Raw genomic sequence first — 26,403 nt, forward strand, 5'->3', positions numbered from 1 at the left:
AGATCTGAAGTATCCTTGTCTGAGAATAAAATGTCAGTGATTTAGTTGATCAAAGACGGAGTTCATAAAGAGCTTTTGCTTTACTAGTCCTTTGATATAACTAAATTTTCAATTAATTCTCAACTGCCTTCTGTGTTATAAAATAAAAAAAATTAGAGAACTGTATATGGGCCAATTTTTATTTTCACATAGGTCAATTGGATTCATAAAGAAATGTAAGTATATACTTATGGAAAAGAAAGATGGAAAAAATCTGATAATCATTGTAAGATAATTGTGTAATACATGACAATAACAAATTTAGGCCTTCTTTATTTTCTTATATTTTCCATGCTTTACTTTTGTGAGGAAATACAGTAGAGAGTGCAATAAATAGTTGCCATTGGATGCATCTACTGTATATTCCCTATGAGGTATGCAACAGATTGGTATAGAGTTGTTGAAATCCTGTAATTAATATTAATAATATCATTATCATGTCCCTTATTTGTCTAACTGTACCTGATGTAAAAAAATGAGATAACTAAATTAGGCAATTAATAGTACACTAGGAACTAAATGAACCCTAAAGAGTGGATTTTGGGGAGGAACTGATCAAGCAAAGAACACACCATTAACAAATAATTACTGATTGACATTAGCCTGATTGCCTGAAACTATAACTTTCTTATAAAGGCTCAAAACTGATGTAGCATGACGAAGTTACAAATAAAAATACTCTAAACCATGTTGAAGTGTACAGTTGATCCTGTTACTAAAATGTTACATTTAATGGATCCCGCGAAATTAGTAAAAAGTTTTACCCTACAGAAAACATTTATGTTTGTATAAAATCACTAAGGCAGTTCAAACATAATTGTTGCTTACAACCAATGATCTTATAACATGCACAGTTGAAAGTTGCAATATGTGTAACTGGCAAGACTTGGAACACATATAATATCATTAGCTAGATTAAACCACAGCTACACAGAAACAGCCTAATTCATTTAATTAAATGCTACTGAAACTGACCATGAGTAATACTTAAGAATACAACTGGCATACAGGGCAAAGAAAATAATTCTAAGTATCAAAAATATTCTGTAGATGCACAATATGGGCAAAATGGCAGTAACATCAAAAGTTGTCCCTACTTTTGTTCTGCTGTTCTAACATACATCGTCATTTTACACTTGCTGCACTCAAATTCTAAGCTCAGGATTGATCCAGAATCAACTTCTCTCACAAAAAAGAAATTGTAGAATGAACAAATGCCAGTGTTGTGTAGTGACATCAGACAAATGTCTGAAAAAAGTGTTTGCAAATCTACAACTCTTTTTCCATGCAATGCAGAAATCGACATTTGAAATGCTGCTAAGTGTGCTTCATTAGCAATGGGAAAATCCATGTTGGAGTAATCATTTGGAACATTGGCTAATTGCCTGCTGGATGCTGCAACTTCAAAATCAGAGGCAAGTCCTGTTTCTTCAGGGGCAACTGTTTCAAAGGTGGCAACTGTTTCTTCAGTGGCAAGTGTTTCTTCTGTGGCAAATGTTTCTTCAGTTTTAATTATTTCTTCAGTTTTAATTGTTCCCTCAATTTGGACTGCTTCCTCAGTATCAATTGGTTCTTCCTTTATCTCGACTGCAACAAAATTAGCCTCTGCTTGTTGCTTCAGAAGCTTTTGCTGCTTCCTGAGGAGGATAAGAAACAGAGGTGACAGAACTATATTATACAGAGTAAAACCATCTGGGTATGAATCCATAATATGAATCATGTCAATCCATTCCATTAAAGCTGCAATTATTAAAGCTTGATTGAAGATATAATTATCACATAATTAACTGTTTCAGCATAAGATATTTGTTTTAATTTAGTAGGAAATGTAATTAATTTAGTAATTACTAGTTTGCATAACAGCATGGTTTAGCATAACATGTTGCATTTAGTTTTTTCAGTTTTTATTCCATATCATTTTTTTATTATTCTTGTAATATTTTACTTTAGAAAACACAGTTCACTAAAGTAGGGAAGAAAATCAATATTTGATTTTTTTAACACAGTTAAAAAAAATCAAGATATTCAAAAAAATTAAATGAACCTCAAATTTGAAATAACATCAAGAATTTGGAACATTAGCTAATTAATGATATTCAAAACAGATACTTAAAATTGCAATAATATTCAATGGTGCACAAAATTAAAGTAAATTAATATCATAATGATAAATAATAGTGAAAGATTGCAACAACTTAACCCTAATCGCCATGTGTTGTCATGTCACACTACAACCACAGCTGCAAATGAGATCTGCCCTTAATTCTGTTAAATATTTTTTGGCATCTCATATTTTACATACCGTCAAAGGGGCAATAAGGGACACTTTTGAATGTTTTTTTGTTAATAACTTCTTACCATGAAACATTTCATAAACAAGTTTAGGCTCATTTTATAGCTCTTTGTGAGGGCTATCGAATGGCATCTTCAGAAAAAGTCCATATGCTAATTGTAGGGAGCCAGACACATAATAAAACTGTCCCAAATTACCCCTGGGAACGGGGTAATCCGGGACACTTGCAATAAAACCCAATTTAAAAATTTTTGAAGCATGCAGAGTGTACTCATCCATTACTAACAGTACTCTGAAGTCCACTTTCATTGTAGATGATGTAGATGTAGAATAAATGACATTTTCTGTGTTTTTTACTCCTTTATCCTTTATTGATATGATATAACCATATTCATTCATTACCATATTATTGATGTGATATTACCATATCCATAAACATGCCATTGAGAGTTTACAATGACCTTGTCCACTGCAAGCTTCATATCAGCAGCCATATAGCATTTCTTCTGTACCTGTAAGCTTACAGGACAGCTTGTAATTTCACCCCATTTTAATTGGGTTAAGTGAATTCACTATAAAAAAGATCATAAAAAACATACCTGAAACAGAATGTTTTAGTAACAACCATCATATGTTTTGGAGAAACAAATCGTAGTTTAGATTAATTACTTTTCATTCTATGATGCCAAGTGCACAATTCTATATATGACATTCTGTGCACAATTTTGTGATGACCAATAATGCATTAATTTTTTGACAAGTGAAATTTTTTTTGCTGAGCAAGGTGAATGTTATTAAAATTCTTTGTTTTTAATCAATTTTTTTTGTTAACTGGGGCCTTTGCTAACTGAGGTTAAACTGTAAATGCGTTTCTAGGGGTGTCCCTTATTACTTGGTTGCGCGGAAATGGCTGCCATTTTTTTGGAATGAGATAGGCAAATTCCACCAATTGAGTTTTCAAGCCAACAACTGTGTGCAACTTTTAGGTAGGTAAAATTTTTTAATCCAGCGAATATTTTTTTTTGTTCCAGACCTTAGAAGTACTTTTTCAAAATTGGACTTTTCACACTTTTTTTCAGCAATTTCTTAGAGATAGTAAATTTATGATTTTTTAACTAGCTTTATACATAACAGATAGTAGAAATGTTGGAAGTTTATGCCACTATTTTTAGTTTTGCAATATTTCGATTAGTTTAGCTGCTACATTTCTATGAAATGTAAACGCGCATCCTGATTTACCCCGTCTGTCCCTTATTACCCAGTTTGATGGTACACTGTAATTATTTTACCAGGCATTAATATAGATTGTTTCCTATCAAATTCAGTCTTACAATGCACAATTGTGGACTCAAATCCATTAAAAAAAATTATAAGAATGATAGGACCAAATTTGTGGCCTCCAGCAGAGCCAGTTCCATGTATGACAACTCCAACCGCTTGAACTTGTGTCTATGTTACCCATGGGGAAGAGACTAAGTCATTCCTGTGTGCATGTGCCTGAGAACATGTGCATATTTATGCTGGTGCATGTGCAGCTTCATCCCTGGTGCACCTGCATCTATACGCTTGTTTCTTTCTCAAAGTTCTTTGTTCCAATAGTTTTTTGATCTCATTGTCTGTGAGTTTGTTGCCCACCATTGAAAGAACTGCATGGAATGAAATGCATTAGCGCAGCCAGAAACTTGAGTACTTCCTACCTCCGTTGCTTGCTGAACACTGATGTAGTGAGTCTGACAAGGGCATAACTCGCTGCCAATACATGGGTCTGCTCACTTGGTAGTAAAAGTTTATACGTAGTTTGCTAAATGATCTACCTTATTATTGATCCAATTATTGATCCAATCCAATATTATTGATCCAATACCAAGAATAGGTAGATCTCAGTTGAAGAGCATCTCAACAGACAAGGCTGCAAGGTTTGTGGTTATTTTTGTATGGAGATTATTAGAAACTAAGGGCATTTTCCTGCTAACCCTCCATGATTAGGGTTAAGGGGAGCCTCTCGCTCTTGGTCTGGGAAAAAGTTTTTTTATTTACAAACAGATCACTTTAAAACTAGGTATACATTTGTAGAACAGAAATTTAAGACTTTTGATTTTGTAAATTTAAAAAAAAAATGAAAGGAATTGTGAAATTTTTAGAAAATGGCAAAATAGGGGTGCTGTAGAAATAGCTCCTCGCAGGATTTTCAAGCTACAACATTGAGACACATATCATCTGATGCATAAAGACCACCATATCTAGAGATTCGTCATGGCTTTATTCAAAATCCTCATTTTTGTAGGTGGTGGGGGGGGGGGAATTTCTGTCTGTTTTTGATTTTCCCTCCCCATGCCCCTTTTTGCTAAATTTAATCCAAACTGTAACAAAATTGCAAAGAAGCCATGACCATTCTATAGATCTTTTTTTTTTTAATTGAATGGTATATCTCTCAATGCTGTAGCTTAAAAATCATAGGAGGAAATATATTTTTAAGATGGTGCATTTTGGAAATTTTAATTGTTCAGGGGAGCCAAATAAGCAAAATTTATTGAAAAAAAGAATATGCCAAAAAATTGCTTCATATTTTAACCCAAGTTTCCCCATTGCCAATTAGTTGCACTTAGGGTACCAGCACACATCTTTAGACTTATTCTTGTCAAGTTTAATGTGAATAGTAAGCAATACATGTGATTTATTAAATACACACAAAATGTGTATCACAAAAATGTATAATTCATGTAAAAATGTTCATTTCATAAGTTCAAAATGGCATTACGCAAAAATTATTGAATGTACATCCATAGTATTAGTTTTGTTGAATGCATTTTGTTTGTAGCTTTCAAGTGAGTGTAAATACTTTGCAATTAACAAGAATAATGATATATGAATGCCATTTCTTAATTGTAAATTTGTATATATTGTTATAAAATGGTCTTTTTATAAAAGTTCAAAACAGCCTTGTGCAAAAACTATTGTGTGCACACAGCACATCCATGATATTAGCTTTGTTGAATGCATCTTGTTTGTAGCTTTCAAATGAGTGCAAACACTTTGCAATTGACCAGAATCATAATCTATAAGTACAGATTTAATTCAAATACATATATATACATATTGTTAAAAAATGTTTATTCCATATATTTTATAATTTCTTTACGCAAAAACTATAGCAAGCACAGAAATGCAGTTTGCTGCATCAGACACACCTTCTAAACAGGTACAAAATGAGCTGAAAACACTGAAAATCCAAAATTTACAATTTCTGACCAAGATGCTCCCCTTAAGGGGAGCATCTACCCTAAAAATTATCTCGGCTATTTACAGTCGGATCACTCTGAAACTTGGTACACATATGTAAAATGGAAAAAACTCGCATTTTATTTGTGTGAATTTTTCGAAAAAATGAAAGAAAACGTGAAATTCTTAGAAAACGGCTATAAAAGGGGGTACTGTAGAAATGGATCTAGTCCTAGGATTTTCAAGCTACAACATCGAGACACATATCATTTGATGCGTGAGGTCTTCATCTACAAAATGTTCATCCCCTTTTTTTGAAATTCCAATTTTTGTGGAAGTGGGGGGCATTTTTCTAAAATGTTCAGAAATTTTTTGATTTTCCCCCTGCCACCCCCCTCTTTTTGCAGAATAAAATTGAAACTATAATGAAACTAGAAAAACTGGGATGAACATTTTGTAGATATTTTATTTGCAAATTGAATGATATATGTCTCATTGTTGTAGCTTCAAAACTCTAGGAGGAGATAGGTTTTCCGTGACAATAAGTGTGAATGTTGAGGAGAGTGTCCCGAGCGCACTGCAATAGACGCTCAATGTAGCATAGATACCAAACTAAACATTTCTGGAGCTTGTTTCCACTCAAGGATGGTGGGAGCGACTACATGCGCACCTCTCCCTACAAAGCCCGGAGGCACACTGAGCTACACCTCATAGAAACACAGTATTTGTAGTGCTGGGCAGCGAATTAGCCCCTATGTAATTACTGAAAGAACTCTCCCCCCGCCCCCCTTTCATGAAGTGTTGTGAACGTACAAATCAACGTACAGAGATGGTAATGGTACCGTTGGATAGGCCAGAATGTCAGCTTTAAGATGAGACTTAACACGTAACTGCAGCACAACTCAAGTAGACACTATATTTAAAGAGCTCAGCAGCTAATTAGTTCCTATCTAATTACTTAAAGAACTCCCCCACCCGCCTTCCTTTCATGAAATGTTGTGAAATCATAAATCAACGTACAGATATGGCAGTGGTACCGTTGGATAGGGCAGAATGTCAGCTTTAAAATGAGTATAAAAACCGAAAAAGTGAAAATTTTCAATTTTAGGGTAGACGCTCCCCTTAAAAGTTGTATTGAAGGAGGGGGCAAACTCCAAGCCGGCCCATGGTCTAATGGAGTGTAAACTTGCGATGGCAGCAAGCCTATATAGGGTCTGGCAGCAAATAAGAGTGGAGAGGATGTCTGGAGAAGGGGAGGGGGGAGAAGTGATTAATTAAGTAATGAATTGATTGCTAAAAAGAAGGGCATTTTATTGCATGCATGCAACATTTATGGCACACAGGTCTTCCATTAACATTTGCATAACTTTCACCAAATATTGGCTTATATATATTTTTTATCAATACGAGTAACAAATGTCATGAATCTTACCTCCATCTTTTTAATTGTAGTCCTTTATTTATACGTCTTGCTGAGAGAATCAGTCTCGGATTTTTATGTTGCTTTTGAGAGAACCGCATGTTCTCACCAGTGTTGCAAGTGACTAACAATGTAAAACTGTCATTCAAACGTCTGGGCCCTTTAAATTCACCACCCTTGAAAGCACTTGGGAAGGAGATTGGAGGAAATGAAGAAGGGAAGTCATATCATTAAAATTCATACTCATTAGGACTTTTGCAAGGAACACAGCCTTATTTGCAGCCAAAAACAGGATTTCTTGCACTGAGAATACTTTTTAATTGTGTAATACTTCAGCTACCTTTGCTGCATTTTCATCAGCAGAGGCAGAATGTGTAGATAAAATTACATGCTCCTAATGGCCAAGCACCCATGAAATGTTTCTAATCACCACTTGCTTGCAATAAAATCAATCTTGCAGGAGGGAGAAATTGTGATGTTCAAGGTTGGGATGTTTAACCTTGTTACTGACCTCTTCCAAGCCTTTCTGCCCATTATCATCTGCCAGGATGTTGTAGATAACTTAGTCTCTCATCATGTTAGAGTAAAAAAAATCAAGGCAGTCTTCCATCCAAACTGCTAAAGCAGACTCCAATTATATGATGCATTTATCTCTACTATTAACTACTCTTATGGCTATTTTATTGAAGGTAAAAGTTGACATAGCCATGATTTTCTTCTCATTGCTGCAGGGCAAGTCATGTTCCTTTAGTGGCCTAACCCTTTGGCTTTCATGCTTGTTTGTTTAATCTCTTTTTTCAATGTGTTTCTTTTCATTGTGTAAATTTTTATGAATTCCTCCTCTCTAGTCAAGATGGATAATACAGGGTGACCCCCCAAAAAAGTTGCTAACAGTAAAGGCCTATAACTCAAAAAGTATTAAACATAGAAAGATGAAATAAAAACCACATGAAAGAGTATAACTTCAAGTTTTATTTGGTATCCATGTTGCCAAAGTTCTCTATATATTTCATAGTTAAAACACATTATTTTTTAAGATCAAAATTCCCCCTATAATGCAGCTAAATTCTGAGCTACGAGTTTTCATTGTCAAACAATTTTGCCGGAAAACTTCACCAAACAAAATAAAGAGAGGTTATTTCACCAAATACAGACAAGAAGTTAGTTTCAACACAATCAAGAAGTGGGTACGTCAGTGGAAAGATATAGGAATGATCCTGAAGCAAAAGGTCATTCTGGATGGCCAAGAACTGGAAGATCAGAAGAAAACATTGCCATGATTGAAGAAAGAATTAATGAAATGCCTTTGGATTTCTTCCTATGGAGTTACGTGAAAGAAAAAGTACTTATTCAGTACAAGACAAAGCAGCATTGAGAATCTGAAGATAGCATTCGTGAAGCTCTCACACTTATTGACCAGGGTACCTTGTCTGCAGTAACTGCAAATTTTGAAAAACCTATTGAGCGTTGTATTGAACAGCAAGGAGGTCATTTTGAACATTTATTGTAGTCTGAATAAAACTTGAAGTTATACTCTTTCATATAATTGTTTTTCCATCTTTCTACGCTTAATACTTTTCAAGTTATAAGCCTTTACTTTTACCAACTTTTTTTGGGTCACCCTGTACAATTAGTATAAAACAAATTCCAAGAATCTGGTGCATGAACCTTATGGAAAATCCCAACTTTCATCATTGATATCTGCACCAGCCTGGTAATTTAGGCTGACCCAACACTTTAGAGGAACCGAGTGAATGTCCAGAATGATTTTTATTGTATATATTCATTCTTTCATCCAAATAATATTAGTGGTTATAACAGTTGCTTAGCATGTGTGTTAATCTTTGTGTCTTCTTAATTTTCATTGATTGTAGTCAGTGGATTTTTATCCACTAATCAACACAGTGGCTCCAGAGATAAGGTTCATTAATATACATCTCTTTTTCTACTCGATAGTTTAATGTTGTCACATTGAAGAGGGCCGCAGAACATTAGCTATAGTATACAGTAGAATCATTCATTCACAATTGTACCTTAATGTAGGTCATGTTTTTTCATTATCATTTGAGTGTCATTTGCATCTTATTAATCTTGTATCTTGTTCCCCTTGGTGTAATATTTAAGCAGAGTAAAAGTTATTGAGATGAAATCCTTGCAAGTCCATATGATATGCACTTTTGATGAATCTGCACCCCTGATTGCTGAATTGGAAATTCACTGGTTGCACCTGATTCTTTTCTGACCTTCAAAAGACTGTTTAAGATGCCTTGATGCATCCACTCATGTGAATGAGTAGAGTTGTAGTGCCTCATGTCAATGAATTCAATGTGCATTTCATCATTTGGTTTTAGTGTTGGAATGCATAAAATTTACATGTTTTACTTTCTTTTATGGCCAATCCCATATGCATTATGTTCATGCTTCAAATGTACCTTAATTCTGCACTTACTTTGCAATAGGTACCATGTTCTAAATTATGGTTATTTATTTTACATGCTTCTCACAGTTAATGCATTCACCATTCACTTACACCTCACATTTTTTGTTCACTTTCCAACTGAGCCATTTGAAAGACCTGTATCCTGAATTCTGTTTTATTTGCCAGCAATAAAATAACAATTTTACTCTCATCATCATCATCCACTTTCCAAGTATGTTGTTGTCAACCTAGAAACTAAAATTAGGGAACACGTTTGGTTCACACACAGGACATGCAGCAATATCGTTGTTGCACACACTTGATACATTTATCCAATAATGGCAATCTATTGCTGCATTTGATCTGCCTTTTTTGAGCATGTCCAGCAGCTTCACTTTTTCTTAAAGCATCTATGTCTTGCACTGACTTTAAACTGAGTCCTAGCTGATGGATAACTTATGCCTACCTTTTGGTGGCATGGTTGTGCTTCAATCAACAATTTTTAATTAGAAAATCTGAAATAACTATAACAACACCACTGACAAAATACTTTGGACCTGCATAAAGACAATAAAAAACATTATTGCAAACAGGAGACTTTTTGGTGACTACATTAGTCTACATTAGTAGACCAGGAAAAGCATAGAAAATATATTAATAGGGCAAACATAATGAAGCAAACTGAGCCTTACTGCCATTTTTGGAGCCAAAAGATTCTAACTAATTGAATTATCTCATTTCCAATTGTTAACAAACCCAGCAGGCATCTGACGTTGAAACAATGCTGATTATTGGTTGATTTCGGGTTGAAATGTTGAAAAACCAATTTTAAACGCAATATCAACGTCGAAATCTGACCAACATTAGAAGGGTCGTAAAACAACCTTATTTCAACGTTGAAACAACGTCAATGTTGGTACGTTGAATGTTTATTTATTTTTAAACGTCCGATCAACGTAGAAATCTGACCTAAACTAGAACGGACGTAAAACCTTATTTCAACGTTGAAACAACGTCGATATTGGTACGTTGAATGCTTATTCATTTTTAAACGTCCGATCAACGTCAAAATCTGACCAAAACTAACACGGACTAAACAACCTTATTCCAATGTTGAAACAACGTTGATATTGGTACATTGAATGTTCATTTATTTTTAAACATCCGAACAATGTTGGAATCTGACCAAAACTAGAACAGACGTAAAACAACCTTATTTCAACGTTGAAACAACGTCGATATTGGTACGTTGAATGTTTATTTATTTTTAGACGTCCGATCAACGTTGAAATCTGACCAACACTAGAACGGACGTAAAACAACCTTATTTCAACGTTGAAACAACGTCGATATTGGTACGTTGAATGTTTATTCAATTTTAAACGTCCTATCAACCTAGAAATCTGACCAAAACTAGAACAGACACAAAACAACTTTATTTCAACGTTGAAACAACGTCGATATTGGTACGTTGAATGTTTATTTATTGTTAAACGTCCGATCAATGTCAAAATCTGACCAAAGCTAGAACGGACGTAAAACAACTTTATTTCAACGTTGAAAAATGGTCGATATCGGTATGTTGAATGTTTGGCTATTTACCAGCATGGAACTAATGTTATCACACCAATATTGAATGAAATACATATGTATAAGTGAACGATTAATGACCAGAGAATGCATTTCAATGTTCAAGGAGTCGAACAATTCTTTAGCTTATTTTATTGCTCATGCACGCGAGCTGGCATGGTCAAGGTTGCTAAGGCGTCGCACGGTCTCCAGATGTCCCGGGTTCGAATCCTGCTACAGATGAAAAACAGGTTGGTTCTTCAACGTTGATTCAACTAGAGAATTTGACGTTGCAGCAATATCATAGTAGTAACATTGATTCAACTTTGCATTGTACCGTCAGTACGACGTTTCATGAGAGACGTTGCTTCAATTTTCATGCTAAACCTCTCTTCACCGCGATCTCAACGTCGTAATAGGTAGTTGTTTCAACGTCAATTCAACCATAGAATTCAACATTGCAGCAACGTCATAGTAGCAACATTGATTCAACGTTGCATTGTAACGTCAGTACAACCTTTAATGAAAGATGTTGCTTCAATTTTCATTCTAAACCTCCTTTCACCCTGATCTCAACGTCGCAATAGGTAGTTGGTTCAACGTTGATTCAACCGCCGAAAGCCTGCTGGGAAAGTTCATAATCAAGCTGCAAGATTTCAAGTTCATAGAGAAAAAATTGGTACAGAGTTCATAGTTCATATGAAATCTCACCAGAGGAGTGGAATTTTAGTAAAAAGTAAAAATTTTCCAATCCTAAATCAGTAAGTAGCAAGGGTACCAGCATTCAAAGGCTTAAGATATACAAAGAAATCTTGAAGGACATTAAGTTAGAAGAATAGCTAGAATGAATAGGCTCTAAAATGTTTCTCATTTGGCACTATGTAGCTAAAATTTTCAAGTGTACAAGCACCTTTATGAGTTGTGCAAGGTAGCATAGCTTTCGCTATCTGCATCAAGAATGCCAGTTGCCACATAGAACCTTTGCTGGTAAAATGTTAAGATTTGAGGCTTTTATTCATTAGCAAAATTCTATATAATAAGACCTTACATCAATTTTACTTCTCATTTATTTTTCTGAACTTCAATTCTTGAAACCCCCAAAAAATATAACTGTTGCACCAGACCTTACAAGTTTGGTAAATGCTATGTAATATTGAATTGGGAGGCTGTTCTGAAACCTTTGGAGCTGATTTAGCCATTTTCTCTTGCATGTATTGGGCAGCCAAGCTTTTGCATGATATTATGTACATATGCATGTATACCATCAATGACATATGAGTTGCTGCTTAGCAGTTTAAGAGCAGATAGTGCACCTACATAACTGTTTCTTGGTAAAAACCCTATAATATTGGTCAGAATAAATGTCAGATTATCATCAGATTATAGTTTTCAATGATTGATTTACAATGATTTTAATGATTGATATATATATAATAAATCTTACCTCCATCTTTTCAACTGTAATCCTTTGTTAATTCGTGGTGATGAAAGGCACAGTTTTTTGGATTTCTTATGAGAGAAACGCATGTTTTCACAAGTGTCTTGCCCTGGAACTAACAATGAAGGTTCTAATTTAAACGTGTTAGCCCTATAACACAAATACAGGCAGAGCAATAAAAGCTGTCCTACTATCCCAAAGCAATGTGGAGTGGAGGTCCACTTGCAAATCACATCAGTAGACTAATGAGCATCAAGGATGCTATTGAATGAATGGTACAACAGGTTCTAAATTCTCAGCACCAGTATCTCAAGAAAATGTGAAAACTCCTCTTCAGCAGTGATGGAAAAAATTTTTGGCAGTGAATATTTACAAAATTGATGCTGATTCAGTTATTTATTTTGTACCAGTCAGAAAAGTGGGGTTAAACAAGGGCTGCCCACTTCACACCAGTAGATTTATGAGCATGAAGAAAGGCATCAACTGAACTGTACAACACTCATGCTCAGTGCAAGCAACACAACAAGAAGAACAATGTATGTACAGTGGAATGAGAAGGAGAAGACTAGTGCAAAAGGAAGGCACGGATCTATGCAACCTCAAATAATGGTAGGTACCAGTCTGCCTGTTTTACCCAGTCTGAAAAGCATAAATAGAATTAACATGATAAACCTAAGGAGTGCACCAAAGCCATCCATAAAATGTCAATTACAACAACCTTAACATTATTAAATTAGTGAATTATTTTAGGCAGTATGCAGTCTACTCATAATGTCTACACTGAAATTTATACTCTTGAATTAATTTTTTTCTTTGATTTTACATGTCTTTGCATCTCAGGAGAGGGGGGTTTGCAGGACCCCTAGTAGGAAAATCCTACTTCCTTGCAAGATCACTTAAAGGGACTTACCACGACAATCTATACCACACTCCACCCGTTTAAAAAACCCTCACCTCTCTCTCTCTCTCTCCTCTGGTGTGCAGAGAAAATCACTCCCTCTCTCACAGTAATTTGAGCTGAGGGAGTAATGTGAGCTGAAGTACCAGCAATCACAATAAACCAAAGGTTTAAATTACATGAATTTTCTTCTGTGTCAGTACATTGGATTACCAAGCTGATCTATGCTGATTTGGAAAAGAAGCTGTAGCAGTTAGTTTATTTTGAAAGTACATATACTGCCCAAATATTGTCTAATTTCACCACCGTTAACAATGTGTGTGCTATCTGATCAAAAAATTTAAAAGCAAAGAATAGTCCACAAAAATTCATATCTTTATAGAAAACATTTTCTATAAAGATATGAATTTTAGTGGACTATTCTTTGCTTTTAAATTTTTAGTCAACTTGCAATTTAAGCAAATAAGTGACATTAATACTTATATACTATCTGATCAAATATAAACCATGAACCACTCAAGCTTTCTTACCATCTTCTGAGCTTGGCATCCTGTAACCCTCTTCCCCATGCAGTGAAACTTAGAGCAGGGGTCTCAAACTTGTATCATGCAGGCCACATACAGCCTGCAGCCACATCCATAGTGTACAGCCTATGTATGATGAGGGATATATGTTAGTGGCCAGCATTGCAGGGTATAATCATACTTTTCATATTCTTTCCCACAAAAAAGCATGCTACTGAGTAAAGCCCTCAGCCATTGCTACAGTCAGTATAGTCTTTATGTAGCGCACAACTGATGCAAAATTGGTGTGGCTTGCTGTGTAGCTATCACGGTCTGGAACTTCATAGGCCAGAACCTAAGAGTAGCTGTGCATGCTTATGCCATGGCTAAATGACATAAGCATTTACTACAGAGCTAGTTTAGTGGTTAAAATTTTTGGTCAATGGCTGCACTATCTATGATTGGAAAGAGGGAAAATTTATGATTTGTGTCATGTATGATTTTCTAGCAGTGCATCTTTGCCCAAGATATATAACTTATGTAGAGGTTATGAAACATTGCATCAAAAATAGCATGCTGAAGCTTGACTGACCAATAAACTTCATGGGAAAAAAGTCCATCACTCAATGGGATCTTTCAGCAGACAAGCAATTTATGCCTGCATCTAAAGAACAAGCTAAGATTCTGTGATGAAAAGCTTTGTTGTAGGAGAGATATTATCATTATTATTACTATTGTACAAAGCACTTATTGTGGCATCTGGTTCAAACAAACTTTGAGGGCATGTTACACTGTAGCAGTTTGCCTATTGTTGAGTGGGTGTGATGAACATATCAGCTTGTACTTGTCTATTGCAAATACTTCATTTAATGGGGAATTAAAGTTTGTGTTTTCTGACTTTTATTGAACAGAGTTAAAGCAAAAGTTACATAATTTATTACAAGGGATCAACAGAGTTTATGAGAGACTTCTAGGATTGTGAAGAAATTGAGAATTGTGAGGAACATGGACAGGTGATGATGCTTTTTGTAATGGCGCAGATATGTGCAGTGCCTTGCTCAATTATTTGCACTTGCTTGCATTTATCTTCCCTTTACAATAATTCTAAAACTTATCTGCATTCAATTCTGTAATACTGTAAAAAAATAAATAATACAATATTAGCTAACACAAAGAAAAATTAATGCTCTACCAGCCCTCTCAATGTATTATTAGAAATGAGTGAAACATGAATAAAGATCATGTCTGCAGGAAGGTTGAGCTATAAAAATAGTACCTACAACACCCAGTAACAACACTCAAGTTTAATAGCAAGCAAAAAATAAAAAGGCACAAAAAAGGATGAGAACAGATAAAAATGACTAAGCACTTGATTCATAGGCTATGAAATAATTACGTCTTTACACATCAAAAAAACACCTGCAATGAAGGAGCCATGTTACAGAAGCCAGCACACTGACAGCCAATATCAACAGGAATGCTTTATCACAGACAGTAGATAGACCTGTATATGGAACAACAAAGTTCACTTTTGATGAACATCATCGTCTTCTAGAAGGCAGATCCAACACAAGAAGCAGATATTCTGGGAGATAAGGTGGCCCCAGACCATAAGAACAGCAATCTTGAACTGCGTGTGCTGCTACATGCACATCCAGTAAATATTGTTCAATATCAGTGTAACATGGTAGAATTTTTGCTTATTGCACACAAGTCAGACAGCAGCATTCATAACGGATTGCATTTTATTAAGTGTTGTGGTTGGAAATCTAGAGTGTGGCATACCATAGTCCAATCTGGTCAGAATGAATGCCACAACAAGAGCTACAAGAGGGAGCAGCTAATGTTATGTATATGTTGCAGAGCACCAAAAGCAGCAGTAGTGACTTTGACAATGTGATTGTTCATAGAAAGTTCAGAGTCAAGAAGAATGCCCAGGTTTTGAACAGGTTTCTGATCAGCTATGTACAGGTCAAGGCATCTCTGAAAAAATTCCATATGCTATTTGTAAGGTGCCAGACGCAAAATAAAAACCTCCTGAACTAACCCTGGGAATGGGGTAATAAGGGACACATGAAATGAAACTAAATTTTAAAACTTTTGAAGCATGCAGTGTGCTTAACCATTACTAACAGTATTCTGAAGTCTTCATCTTCCTTTGTAGATGATGTAGACATCTGTAAATAAATGACATTTTCTGTGATTTTTACCTGTTTTTCCTTTATTGATATGATTTTACCTTATTCATACATTACCGTATTATTGATGTGATATTACCTTATCAATGGACATGCCATTGAGCATTTACAACAACCTTGTCCACTGCAAGCGTAATATCAGCAGCTATGTAGCATTTCTTCTGTAGGTAAGCTTACAGGATGGCTTGTAATTTTGAACCATTTTAATTGGGTCAAGTGAATTCACTATAAAAAAAATTGTAAAAAAACATACCTGAAACAGAAAGGAATATTTTAGTGACATCCATCATATTTGTTGAGAAAAAAAATCATAGTTTAGGTTAATTACTTTTCATTCTATGTTGCCCGGTGCACAATTCTATTTTTGACAATCTATGCACAATTTTGAGATGACCGATAATGTGTTAATTTTTTGTTAAGTAGAATTATTTTTACTGAGCTAGGTAAATGTAATTGAAATTCTTTGTTGTTAATTGATTATTTTGTTAACTGGGGTTTTTGCTAACCAAGGTTCTACTGCAAAAGTGTTTTTAGGTGTCCCCTTATTACTCTGGGGGGTGTCCCTTATTACCTTGTTGTGCGTAAATTCCATCAATCATGTTTTTAAGCCAACACCTGTGTGCAACTTTTATGCATGTAAAATTTTTAATATGGTGAATAATTTTTTTGCTACAGGCCTTAGCAGAGGTACTTTTCCAAAATCTCACTTTTCACACTTTTTTCAAGGATTTTCTAGAGGTAGTAAATGTATGATTTCTTAACTTGCTTTGTGCTACATAGATAGGAAAAATGTTGAACTTTATGCCACTATTTTTGGTTTTACAATATTTTAATCAGTTTAGCTGCTACAACATTTCTACAAAATGTTAGAGGACTGTCCCTTATTACCCCGCCCATCTCTTAAAGCCCTGCTTGATGGTTTTATCTTGAATAGAAAGCATACAGGAGCTTTCTAATGGGACTAAAATCTTCAAAACTGGCTCATAGGAAACCTAAAAATGACAATTTTTCCAAAAAAAGTGCCAAAAAATTTTCCATTTTTCCATTTCAGAGACATAATTTGATAAAGGCTTTGATAGCTTTGCAACTCTTATTTGTTTACCACTTATATTTATATGGCAATTTTTTTTATTTCTATTTCCAGCTGGATAATTTTTATTAAGATCAGAGGAAAGAATTTTCTTGTGCACATACCTAAAATAATACATTATGAAGTACTGTAAATTTCAGCAATTTTCTTTTTCCATTTAATTCATTTTACTTATCTGGTTCAAGGACGTAATTTTGATAAATTTTTTGTGCAAATAAATAGTGTAGGCTTTGATACACATTTCTCAAATAAATAACATATTTCATTTGAAATTTTACAAATAAAATGATCTAATTATACTAATATAACACAACTTGGACAGAGACACTAGGGAACAACAGGTGCTGGGCAGCTGAGCCTCACACCCTAGTGTGTGACTCTCACCCCCTCATCTCCAATGTGCTGGTGCCTCACTGTAATACGAGGTTAGACCTCAAGCTTAAAATAATTTTTCATTCAAACAGTTATATTCTCATCTCAATTATATAAATGCATTGGCAATGCATTGGTAATACATCATTGCAATCATTGGTATTTACCTACCATCAACATGTTAATGAAAGGCAACTAAAATAAATTATTTATTTTCAAACGGCCATTTTAGGTATTTCTTACTTATGTTGTATCATTATTTATATCATAAGCAATATAATGTGATAAATCTTACCTCCATCTTTTTAACTGTAATCCTCTATTGATTCGTGACGCTGAAAGACACAGTCTTGGGCTTTTTGTTCGCCTACGAGAGTATTTCATGTTGTCACAAGGGTTCTTGCCAACAAACTAACAGAGGAAGGTTGTAATTTAAATATGCTAGCCCTTCAACACCAAGCTGTAGGAGGGAACTACAAGGACACATCACACAAAATTTACAACACCACACTACACAACAACAACAAACGGTGCTTGCCAATTACCTATCAGGCAGACAAGCATACATACACTACTCAGGCAAGTCATCACACACATCACTCATACCCAACGGAGTCCCACAGGGCTCCGTCCTACCACCCTCACGCTTCAATCTATACATGCACAACACCCGAACCACCTCCAAACATCCTTATGACGAGTTTGGGACTTCCTAGTCCCCGGTCAAGCTGATGCGCCGCCTTCGTCGTCCTCCGTCTCCGAGTCGTTGTAGGATGTTACGTTGTAGGATGTGACGTTGGACATGTTCCGTCTATTTGCCCTCATTTGGGCCAGCTGATGCAAGATGCTGTTGCTTGTCACTTGCTGAGGGTGGTTTCCCATTACTGGACAATCCAGGATCTTTCTCAACCACTTGTCCAGTCGTCTCTTGAATGTTGCAAGAGTAAACTCCCCTTCACACATCCACATCCACATTGCCTCCTATGCAGACGATGTCACAATAACATCCACTCACCCATCCGCAGACATATTTACTCAACAAGCGCAAACATATCTCAACACTTTATCACAATGGCTCACACTGAACAGACTCAAGGTTGCTCCTAGTAAATCCACAACAAATTAATGACCAGCCACACAAAGGAGCACCAATACAGACCAAACATCACATTAAACAACACCCCAATCCCGCACACACACGAAACAAAAATATTAGGGGTCACTTACAACACCTCCATGACATTTGGCCCTCACATCAACAACATAGTGAACAATGCAAACATTAGACTCAACTCACTTCGGGCCCTAGGTGGCACCAAATTCGGCAAAAACAAAGAAACACTAGCACCAACATACAAACAGTTCATCAGAACAGTGCTGGCTTATGCCAGCCCCGCCTGGGCGCCTGCACTATCCAACACAAACATACAGAAACTCCAAACACTACAAAACAAAGCCCTCAGGATAGTCACAGGCTGCACACAAAGCACCCCCATAGAACACTTTCATGCAGAAACAAAAATACTTCCCATAAAAGCACACCTCGACATGAGAGGAACACAATTCATAGCCACAGCCATAAACAACACACAACACCCATGCCACTACCTACGCGACCACACACCTACACACAAATAGTGCAAACCCCACACAAATACTACACCAACATACTAGATACAGTACCCCCACCCCAAGGCAACACCAGCACAAAAGAACACTTACACACAATTATGACACTTAGAACGCTGGAGCTTGCCAGCAACAGCAAAGTCCTTGGGCACCAACCACCTGACATAAGCAGCACAGAAACACAGCTCTCTAGACTGGAGAGAGTACACCTAGCCAGGCTACGCTGTGGCCACCACCCTTCACTACAAACATATGCAAACAGAATAGGCCAAACAGACACAGACACCTGTCCATCCTGCCAGAGAGCTCCCCACACAATCACTCACATTCTCCTGGAATGTCTGCTCTGGCAGGATCTCAGACAACACCATCACATAACCTCAACCCTACAGCTCTGGAGCGACCCCCTGTCAGTGGTGTCGTACTTGCGCGAGGGGGGTCTCTTATAAAAATGAGACCGGGAAACCACAACAACAACACAGGAGGTAGAGGGGAAGAGAAGGTCTTCCCCTCTACCTCCTGTGAGGTAGACAAGGGCTGCCACTTCACATCAGTAGATTTATGAGCATCAAGGATGCTATTGAATGAATGGTACAACATGTTCTAAATTCTCAGCACCAGTATCTCAAGAAAATGTGAAAACTCCTTTTAGCAGTGATGGAAAAAATTGTTGGCAGTTAATATTTACAAAAAATGATGTTCATTCAGATATGTATTTTGTACCAGTCAGATAGAGAATGAATAGTACTACGCATTGCGATGTTGACATCTCAAAAATTTATGAGTGGAGTAAATTTCAGCCCAATTAGTGAAGAACTCCATAGGAATTCTGTCCATGGCTTTGCAGTTCTCAATGACAATGAGGTCTTCTTAGGGGTATTGTAAATGACCTAACACAGGTCAGTTTTCACACCTGGACTTGGCAATTTAATTCAGGCTGGTAGTTTCATTATCAGCAGTGAGCCACTTCCTTCACTTTGGTTATTGTGGTTTCACAGTGACTTAAGTCTGCTGGTACTTGCAAGGAATGCAGTTCCCACCTTGATGATAAGGTGCTGCTCCCATTTTGCAATGTCCAAGCAATATGCACACTGTCAGCATCTCAATGCAAATGTTTGCCAAGGTCTGCCTCTTTAGTTGACATGCATCATTATAGCAACTACATTCTAGCAACAAATTATTGATAGTTTCTTCCACTCCACAAGCCCTGCACAGTGGTGAGTCTGACATTGAGAATCAATGCAAGTATAGGCTATTACTCCTACATGCTTCAGACAAAGATGAGCCAGTACAACAGCTACTTGGCAGGTCTTGGCATGCATCCAAGATACTGGCTGCAGGTTGCCTCTAATTGATGTGAGGCGTCTGCCTTTGCAAGACTCAGCAACAGTTTGGGACCAATTTTCTTTCTGACACTGTTGCTCTTTGAAGCTCTACTTCAGTAAATCTGCAGTTGTATCCAGTGTCCACACCCTTGCAGGTATGGAATAGTGGTCCAAACTTGATGGGCAGGCAGACACCCTTAACCTGACAGCAGGAGCTGAAGGTGCTACAGAGGAGGTTAGCCTGCTCAGGGGTGCTAGTAATCAGCTGTCTGAGGGGATAGTTTTTAGCAGGAAACCTTGCACATAGTAGAGGATCTTCCTCCATGGATAAACTGGCATTGCTGGTCCATTTTTTTCAAAAAGCAGTGGCAGGCTTCATCACTCTTCTTCCTGTACATGATGAGGTTCTGTATACAAGGATGTCTAATTACAGTCCTAAGAGCCTTACAACAAGCAATTACAGCCAATATGCAGGCTAATGTCCACCAAGGTGATGTGGTCATGTGGGAGGAGCCCCAGTTGTAGTTGGGAAGGTTTTTACTGCTGCATCAATGACTCTGCTTAACTTTTGTATCAACTGTATTTGGGTACATCACAGAAGAGGCATTAATATGGGAGGCATTTCTCTCCAATCCCTCTCTACAAATTTTCCACCTCAGCACTGGAGCAGAATCCAGGTGGACAAGCTCAAGCTGTAAGGTAGCAAGGACAGGAGAATGCTCACTCCCTACATCCTGCAGGTGACTGATACAGAAGCATGGAGACATGTCAGAGGAGGCCAAAACCAAATCCAAGCACCCAGGATTTCCAGTTTGGTGATCTATATCTGAGTATAAATCAATGGGATTGAGCAGAGGCCTTGTCCCCTCAAGGGGTTAGTGTTAAAATCACCAACCACAAGGTATGGAGGAGCTAGCTGTTGAACATAACCAAAAAGTTCTTGTGGCGTAACTGCAAAATTTGGGTTGTTAATGTTTAGAATGGAGATTGAGAAGGCATTCAAAAGTAGAAGAACCACTGCTTGCACCTTCAGAACTCCCCCTGGAAAGGGGGAGGCCTCTTCAAGGGAAGAGGCCTAAAGCAGTGTATTGTGGACCAAGGTACAGAATCCCACACCCCTACCATCTCTATTTTATCAGTTGGCAGTGTAGCCAACAAATGGAATAAGAAATTTAGAAGTTACCCAAGTTTCTGTTAGACACATAATGAAGGGGCTCTGTGCGCATAGAATGCTATGCCTTCCAGACTATGATTGGTTATGTGATGGCCTTTCCAATATGCTACGATTTTTTGGTCATTTAAAACCCCTCTAAAATTCCACTATGGCCGCTCCATGACATGATTCTCTCTCAGCATTGTTGCACCTTCCAAGTCACTGTTTGCCAAGATTGCTGCAAGCTGAGATGCACTTGGTTCATTTTCCAAGTTTTGGGGGTTCCTAGGCAGTCCAGGAGCTTGAAAGCCCTTTTTGGGGAGAGACATTGTTTTAGAAGCGAATGGTTTGCGTTGGCTACTAAACTTTGGCATCACAGCCAGATTCTTAAGGAGAATTACACACCACACATCTTAATTCAACAAGAGACCAAACAAAAATCCAGTTTGCAATAGCAGCCTTAACCTCTGGAACTTTCACTGCCTGATAAACAAGAGTTCGGATTCAGAAATGCATGGCACACGAATTAGTAGAGAAGAGTAAAAATTACACACAATGCAAAAATATAATAAAAGTAGCATGCTAAAAATTCAGGAATTCAGGGGGCAAGGGTGTCTCTTCCCCTTTCCAAGCTCACCCCAGCCTGACCCTCTTCCATCCCCTTCCCAGTTCCCACCCAATTGTAAACCATCTTGTGTTTTGAACCTCACAGCCAACAAGTGATGACAATGTTGGGCTCACTACATATACCTGTTGAAGAGTTAACAGATTGCATATCTAAACAATTGCTTATGCTGGTAATCATTGAATAGTACAATATGTAGTTTCAGGCTTTTTTCAGTTGTTTGTATTCTTATATAATTTGTAAACCAAACAAGGGCAAAAATTCAGCATTGAATGAAACATTCAGCATTGAACAATAAATTGTGTCAATTTTGGAGCACAAAATTGACACATACAACCATTTATATTTGCGTTTTAATGTACATGAAAAGTCTAATGAAATTACTCAATGAATTTTCAAGGCCTATAAATTATAACAATCATCAGTTATACAGATATGTTTTTAATATGAGTAACAAATGTCATGAATCTTACCGCCATCTTTTTAATTGTAGTCCTTTATTGATCCGTTTTGCTGAGGGAACCAGCCTTGGGCTTTTAAGTTGCTTACGAGAGAACCGCATGTTCTCACCAGTGTTGCAACTGACGAACTAACAACAAAAGACTGTTATTCAAATGTCTGGGCCCTTTAAAATCACCACCCTTTAGAGCACTTGTGAAGGGGGTTGGAGGAAGAGAGGGGAAGAGGGATGTCCCTCTTGAAACACAAAGTGATTTTTTTATATAGTTGTAGTTTTTTGACTTTTGGTGACAAATGCACCCACCAGCCTGATCTCTTTCAGAAAAAGAAAGCAAAGCAGCAGACTCAGAGCTCTGATAAAGTATAAACTAGGTTGCTGCCCCCAACACACTATGGACCAATGCAATCTGTGTGACCACACACTTGCTGTGGGTCTCACAGCCAAAAGCTGCTTGTGTGAGTTGTGTCCAGGGATGATCCTGTTGAAAGGTAGATATTCTGGCAATGTACAAGTTTCTTATATATTTACATGCATAAATCACTCTCCATTATAGTAGATTCACCATGCCAGTCTGCACTAAAAATTGTGACATAAGAAAATACAAAAGGGTGTTGTGCTGCAGGGCTCTCACCTCCAAAGGCTGTGTTAAGGTTCCAAGGGACTCCAATGCTAGCCAATGCAGTGGTAAAGGCTGCTCTAGGTCCTGCATATCTAACACAAGCAAGCATGAAGTGCAAGATGGTGTCCTCCAGGTGACAAACAGAGCAGATTGTGTCCTGTGCCAGCCCAAAGCGGGCCCACTGTGCACCAATGCCCGTGTGGCCAAGGCGCAGATGGGCCACTGCACACTGCATTCTCAGATCAAGGCAACTGTAGTCAATGTAATCGATAAGAGTTTGCCAGACTTGGCCAAAAATGGCCATTGCCAGTTTCTGCAACCTTTCTGTCCCAGTGTTCCTTCCGTTGGGTGAGGAATGATGGTTTCAACTGGCACATTAACTCCTCAAAGCACAAAACTGAATGAGAAGATCTGTCAGCACTATGAGAAAGGTTAGCAACCCAATCAGAAATCTCATTGCCTCTCACTCCACTGTGGCTCTTCACCCAGCAGAGGGTGAATTTACAGACTCAAAATTTATTTACAGACTCAAAATCCTTGTATCTTATCAGAACACTAGATGCCCCACTTATGTTTCAATAGGCTTTAGATTTCATTTGCTGCTTCTACAGAAGGGTCTTACTTCAGCAGAAGGGTTCCTCCACAAACTGCCCGTGCGTGGCAGCGCGACGTAGAATTGATGGCCGGGATTGCGCAAACACGTGCGCGAAGATAATCAATTTTCATTACATTGCGCCAACTGTGCACAGCAATAGCTTAAAAAAAGTGAAAATGCGCAGGAAAATTCACCGAAAACATACATCATCCTGAGTGTGGTGGCAGGGTAGTGATGTTGACGGGGATGCAAGAGAATAGTGAGGTATGAACTGCACTAATAATTGTGAATGGATTTTTCCAGTTATGACACCACATACATTTTCATTACTATTTAAAATCTTTTGATTTCCTAAGTTACTGCAAAATTTTTCATCTTCACTGCAGACAGCAGCTTATTTTTCACAGTAATAGATAAACCGTTTGCTGCCAACAGGAGAAATTCAGAGCACTGCAAACAGTGTCCACTGGTCTTAGTGGTCTATTCTGATCATTCATAAAAATAATCATGAGTCATGACTGTTCTGTCTGTTCATGATTATTTGCAATTACAATCATTTAGTTTCTTACTCAAATAGTTGCCAGCACAAAAATATTTTTGCACACTGAAGAAAGCCATAAAACAATAGTTCAAGTCGATAACATTAGGTATTTACTTACATTCGTGACATTAATCTATTCACTTATTGAATGATTTCCAAAAAATAATCACTGGTTACTTTGGAAGGTAGGTAGCTGAGAGCTTCCTCTACTGTCAAAGAGAAAGGCGTGCTGTGGAAAGGAAGGCTGCAGTTTCAAGAGGATGATATTGGTGGGGAGCCAGCTCAGCCAGGGGACTGAGGGGAGGAATAGGAAGGTGGGGGCAGTAACCAGTAAAGTGAGTACCGTAAAATGGGGTAACTTAGACCACTTTTTTTTTTATAAATGATGTCATTTTTTTACTAGCTAAATTAAACTTGAATTGAAACATGCAAAATACAGGTCTATACTCTAGCTTCACTCACCATAAATTGCTGGCTCCTGCCTCTCATAGTCTTTATGTCATTTCAAAAAAAGTGATGGATGGGTCACATTTTTAATTTTTTAACCTATTAGATATGCAAACTTTTCAAATCATTCTATTGTGTTATGTAGCCTCAGTATTAGGCCTTTAATGCCCATTGACAAAATTTTTCTATGTCAAATAGTTTTTGAGTTGTGGGGGTTTTTGTTAAAAAAACGAAAGTGGTCTAAGTTACCCCGCCGGTCTAAGTTACCCCATTTTACGGTAAACAATGGTGGAGACTGGAGAGGATGATTGAGGGCAGTGGAGGAAGGGTGAATGTAGAGAGGGATTGGTGAATGAATTAATTGCTTAAATAATTGGGCCAGGTATCGATACTATCGAGTGGATGCCAGTGCAAGGCTGCACATAACATATATATATGGGACAGAAATGCATTGCAGAGTTTATTAACAAGTGTATTAGGTATAATATTATTCAATACCTAAAACCTAAGTTTAAAAAATTTGAAGGCAGGCTTATTCTACGCTTTTTATTTTACAACAGTTTTCATTTTACAATAGTCTCATCCTTTCTGAAACCTCTGTTTATACTTATAGGTATGTCATTCATGGCAATGATTTAGTCTGTTCATTGATATTATTTTATTTTTTGAGGGTTGGGAATACTTCCTTACTTTAAAGAACAATGAACAGTCTGGGAACTGGGAAGTGGTCAAGAAATGAAAGGCTATAGGAATCCAACGCCTCTTCTTTCCTCCAAGCTCACCCTGTCCCTGATGATTTGATCCTCTCCTCTACCCGCTACAATTGTAAACAACATTCAGTGGTGACTGGTGAGGAGTCAGCCTCACAGCCGCCGTGAGCGTGGGGGGTGAGTGTACCCTCAAATCTTACCTCCATCTTTTTAATTGTAGTCCTTTATTTATACGTTTTGCTGAGGGAACCAGCCTCGGACTTTTATGTGGCTTGCTAGAGAACCGCATGTTCTCACCAGTGTCGCAACTGATAAACTAACAACAGAAGACTGTTATTCAAACGTCTCGGCCCTTTAAAATCACCCTCCTCTCAAGCACTTGGGGAGGGGCTTGGAGGAAGAGGTACGTCCCTCTTGAAACGCCAAATGAATATATATAATTGGCATGCCGGTGTAGCGGGGAACCACTAGCCAGTGTTGCCAGGTTTTTTCTTGGCGAGAATACCAGATTGAGATTGCCCAGCTCAAAATACCAGAAATTCCATTGTTCGAAAATAGACTAATACCTCCAAATTTAATGAAACTATTCGTCAGAAACGTTGGTTAGAAAAAAAATTACCTTATATACTTCGCATTTAGCTGGCTTGACGACAATTAGCCAAATTGAACACGTTTGATTTTTTCACTCTGTTTGGAACATTTTGACACTTTTCTTTTCCTGTGTTTGATTACGTTGACACTTTTTCCTTTTTTCAACAGAGTGTGGCACTTCTTCCCCTTCGCTCAACATGAGCAAGCCACGGAAACAGGTCATCTTCGTTTTGCATTATTTTCGTACATG

General features: G+C 37.3%; 1 protein-coding gene across 5 annotated transcripts; it reads right to left on the reverse strand.

Annotated features, from left to right (window-relative positions):
- Positions 1-141: 141 nt before the first annotated feature.
- LOC125179043 lies at positions 142-26,031 on the reverse strand. Of its 5 annotated transcripts, none has more exons than XR_007157128.1 (2): positions 17,754-17,926; positions 142-1,676 (listed from the first exon to the last, which is right to left on the reverse strand). XR_007157128.1 is itself a non-coding variant. In XM_047884137.1 (2 exons), the coding sequence occupies exons 1-2, from the start codon at positions 25,849-25,851 to the stop codon at positions 1,133-1,135; spliced, it is 633 nt and encodes a 210-aa protein (XP_047740093.1). In that variant the 5' UTR covers positions 25,852-26,031; the 3' UTR covers positions 142-1,132. The 5 variants fall into 5 exon arrangements, 2 of the variants coding, with proteins under 2 accessions (XP_047740093.1, XP_047740092.1); XR_007157127.1 differs by lacking the exon at positions 17,754-17,926 and adding an exon at positions 12,404-12,755; XR_007157126.1 differs by lacking the exon at positions 17,754-17,926 and adding an exon at positions 6,984-7,686.
- Between the last annotated feature and the right edge of the window lie 372 nt (positions 26,032-26,403).

Source organism: Hyalella azteca, unplaced genomic scaffold, assembly GCF_000764305.2.
Source record: "Hyalella azteca isolate HAZT.00-mixed unplaced genomic scaffold, Hazt_2.0.2 contig14662, whole genome shotgun sequence".
Classification (NCBI taxonomy): Eukaryota; Metazoa; Arthropoda; class Malacostraca; order Amphipoda; family Hyalellidae; genus Hyalella; species Hyalella azteca.

What these genes read in the sequence shown, in the direction of transcription:
- LOC125179043 (XM_047884137.1), bottom strand. Translation starts at nt 25,851, where the DNA reads ATGCGGTTCTCTAGCAAGCCACATAAAAGTCCGAGGCTGGTTCCCTCA. An exon ending in CTACAATTAAAAAGATGGAG is followed by an intron (nt 1,677 to 25,762) that starts GTAAGATTTGAG and finishes TATCCTCCTCAG; the next exon opens with GAAGCAGCAAAAGCTTCTGA.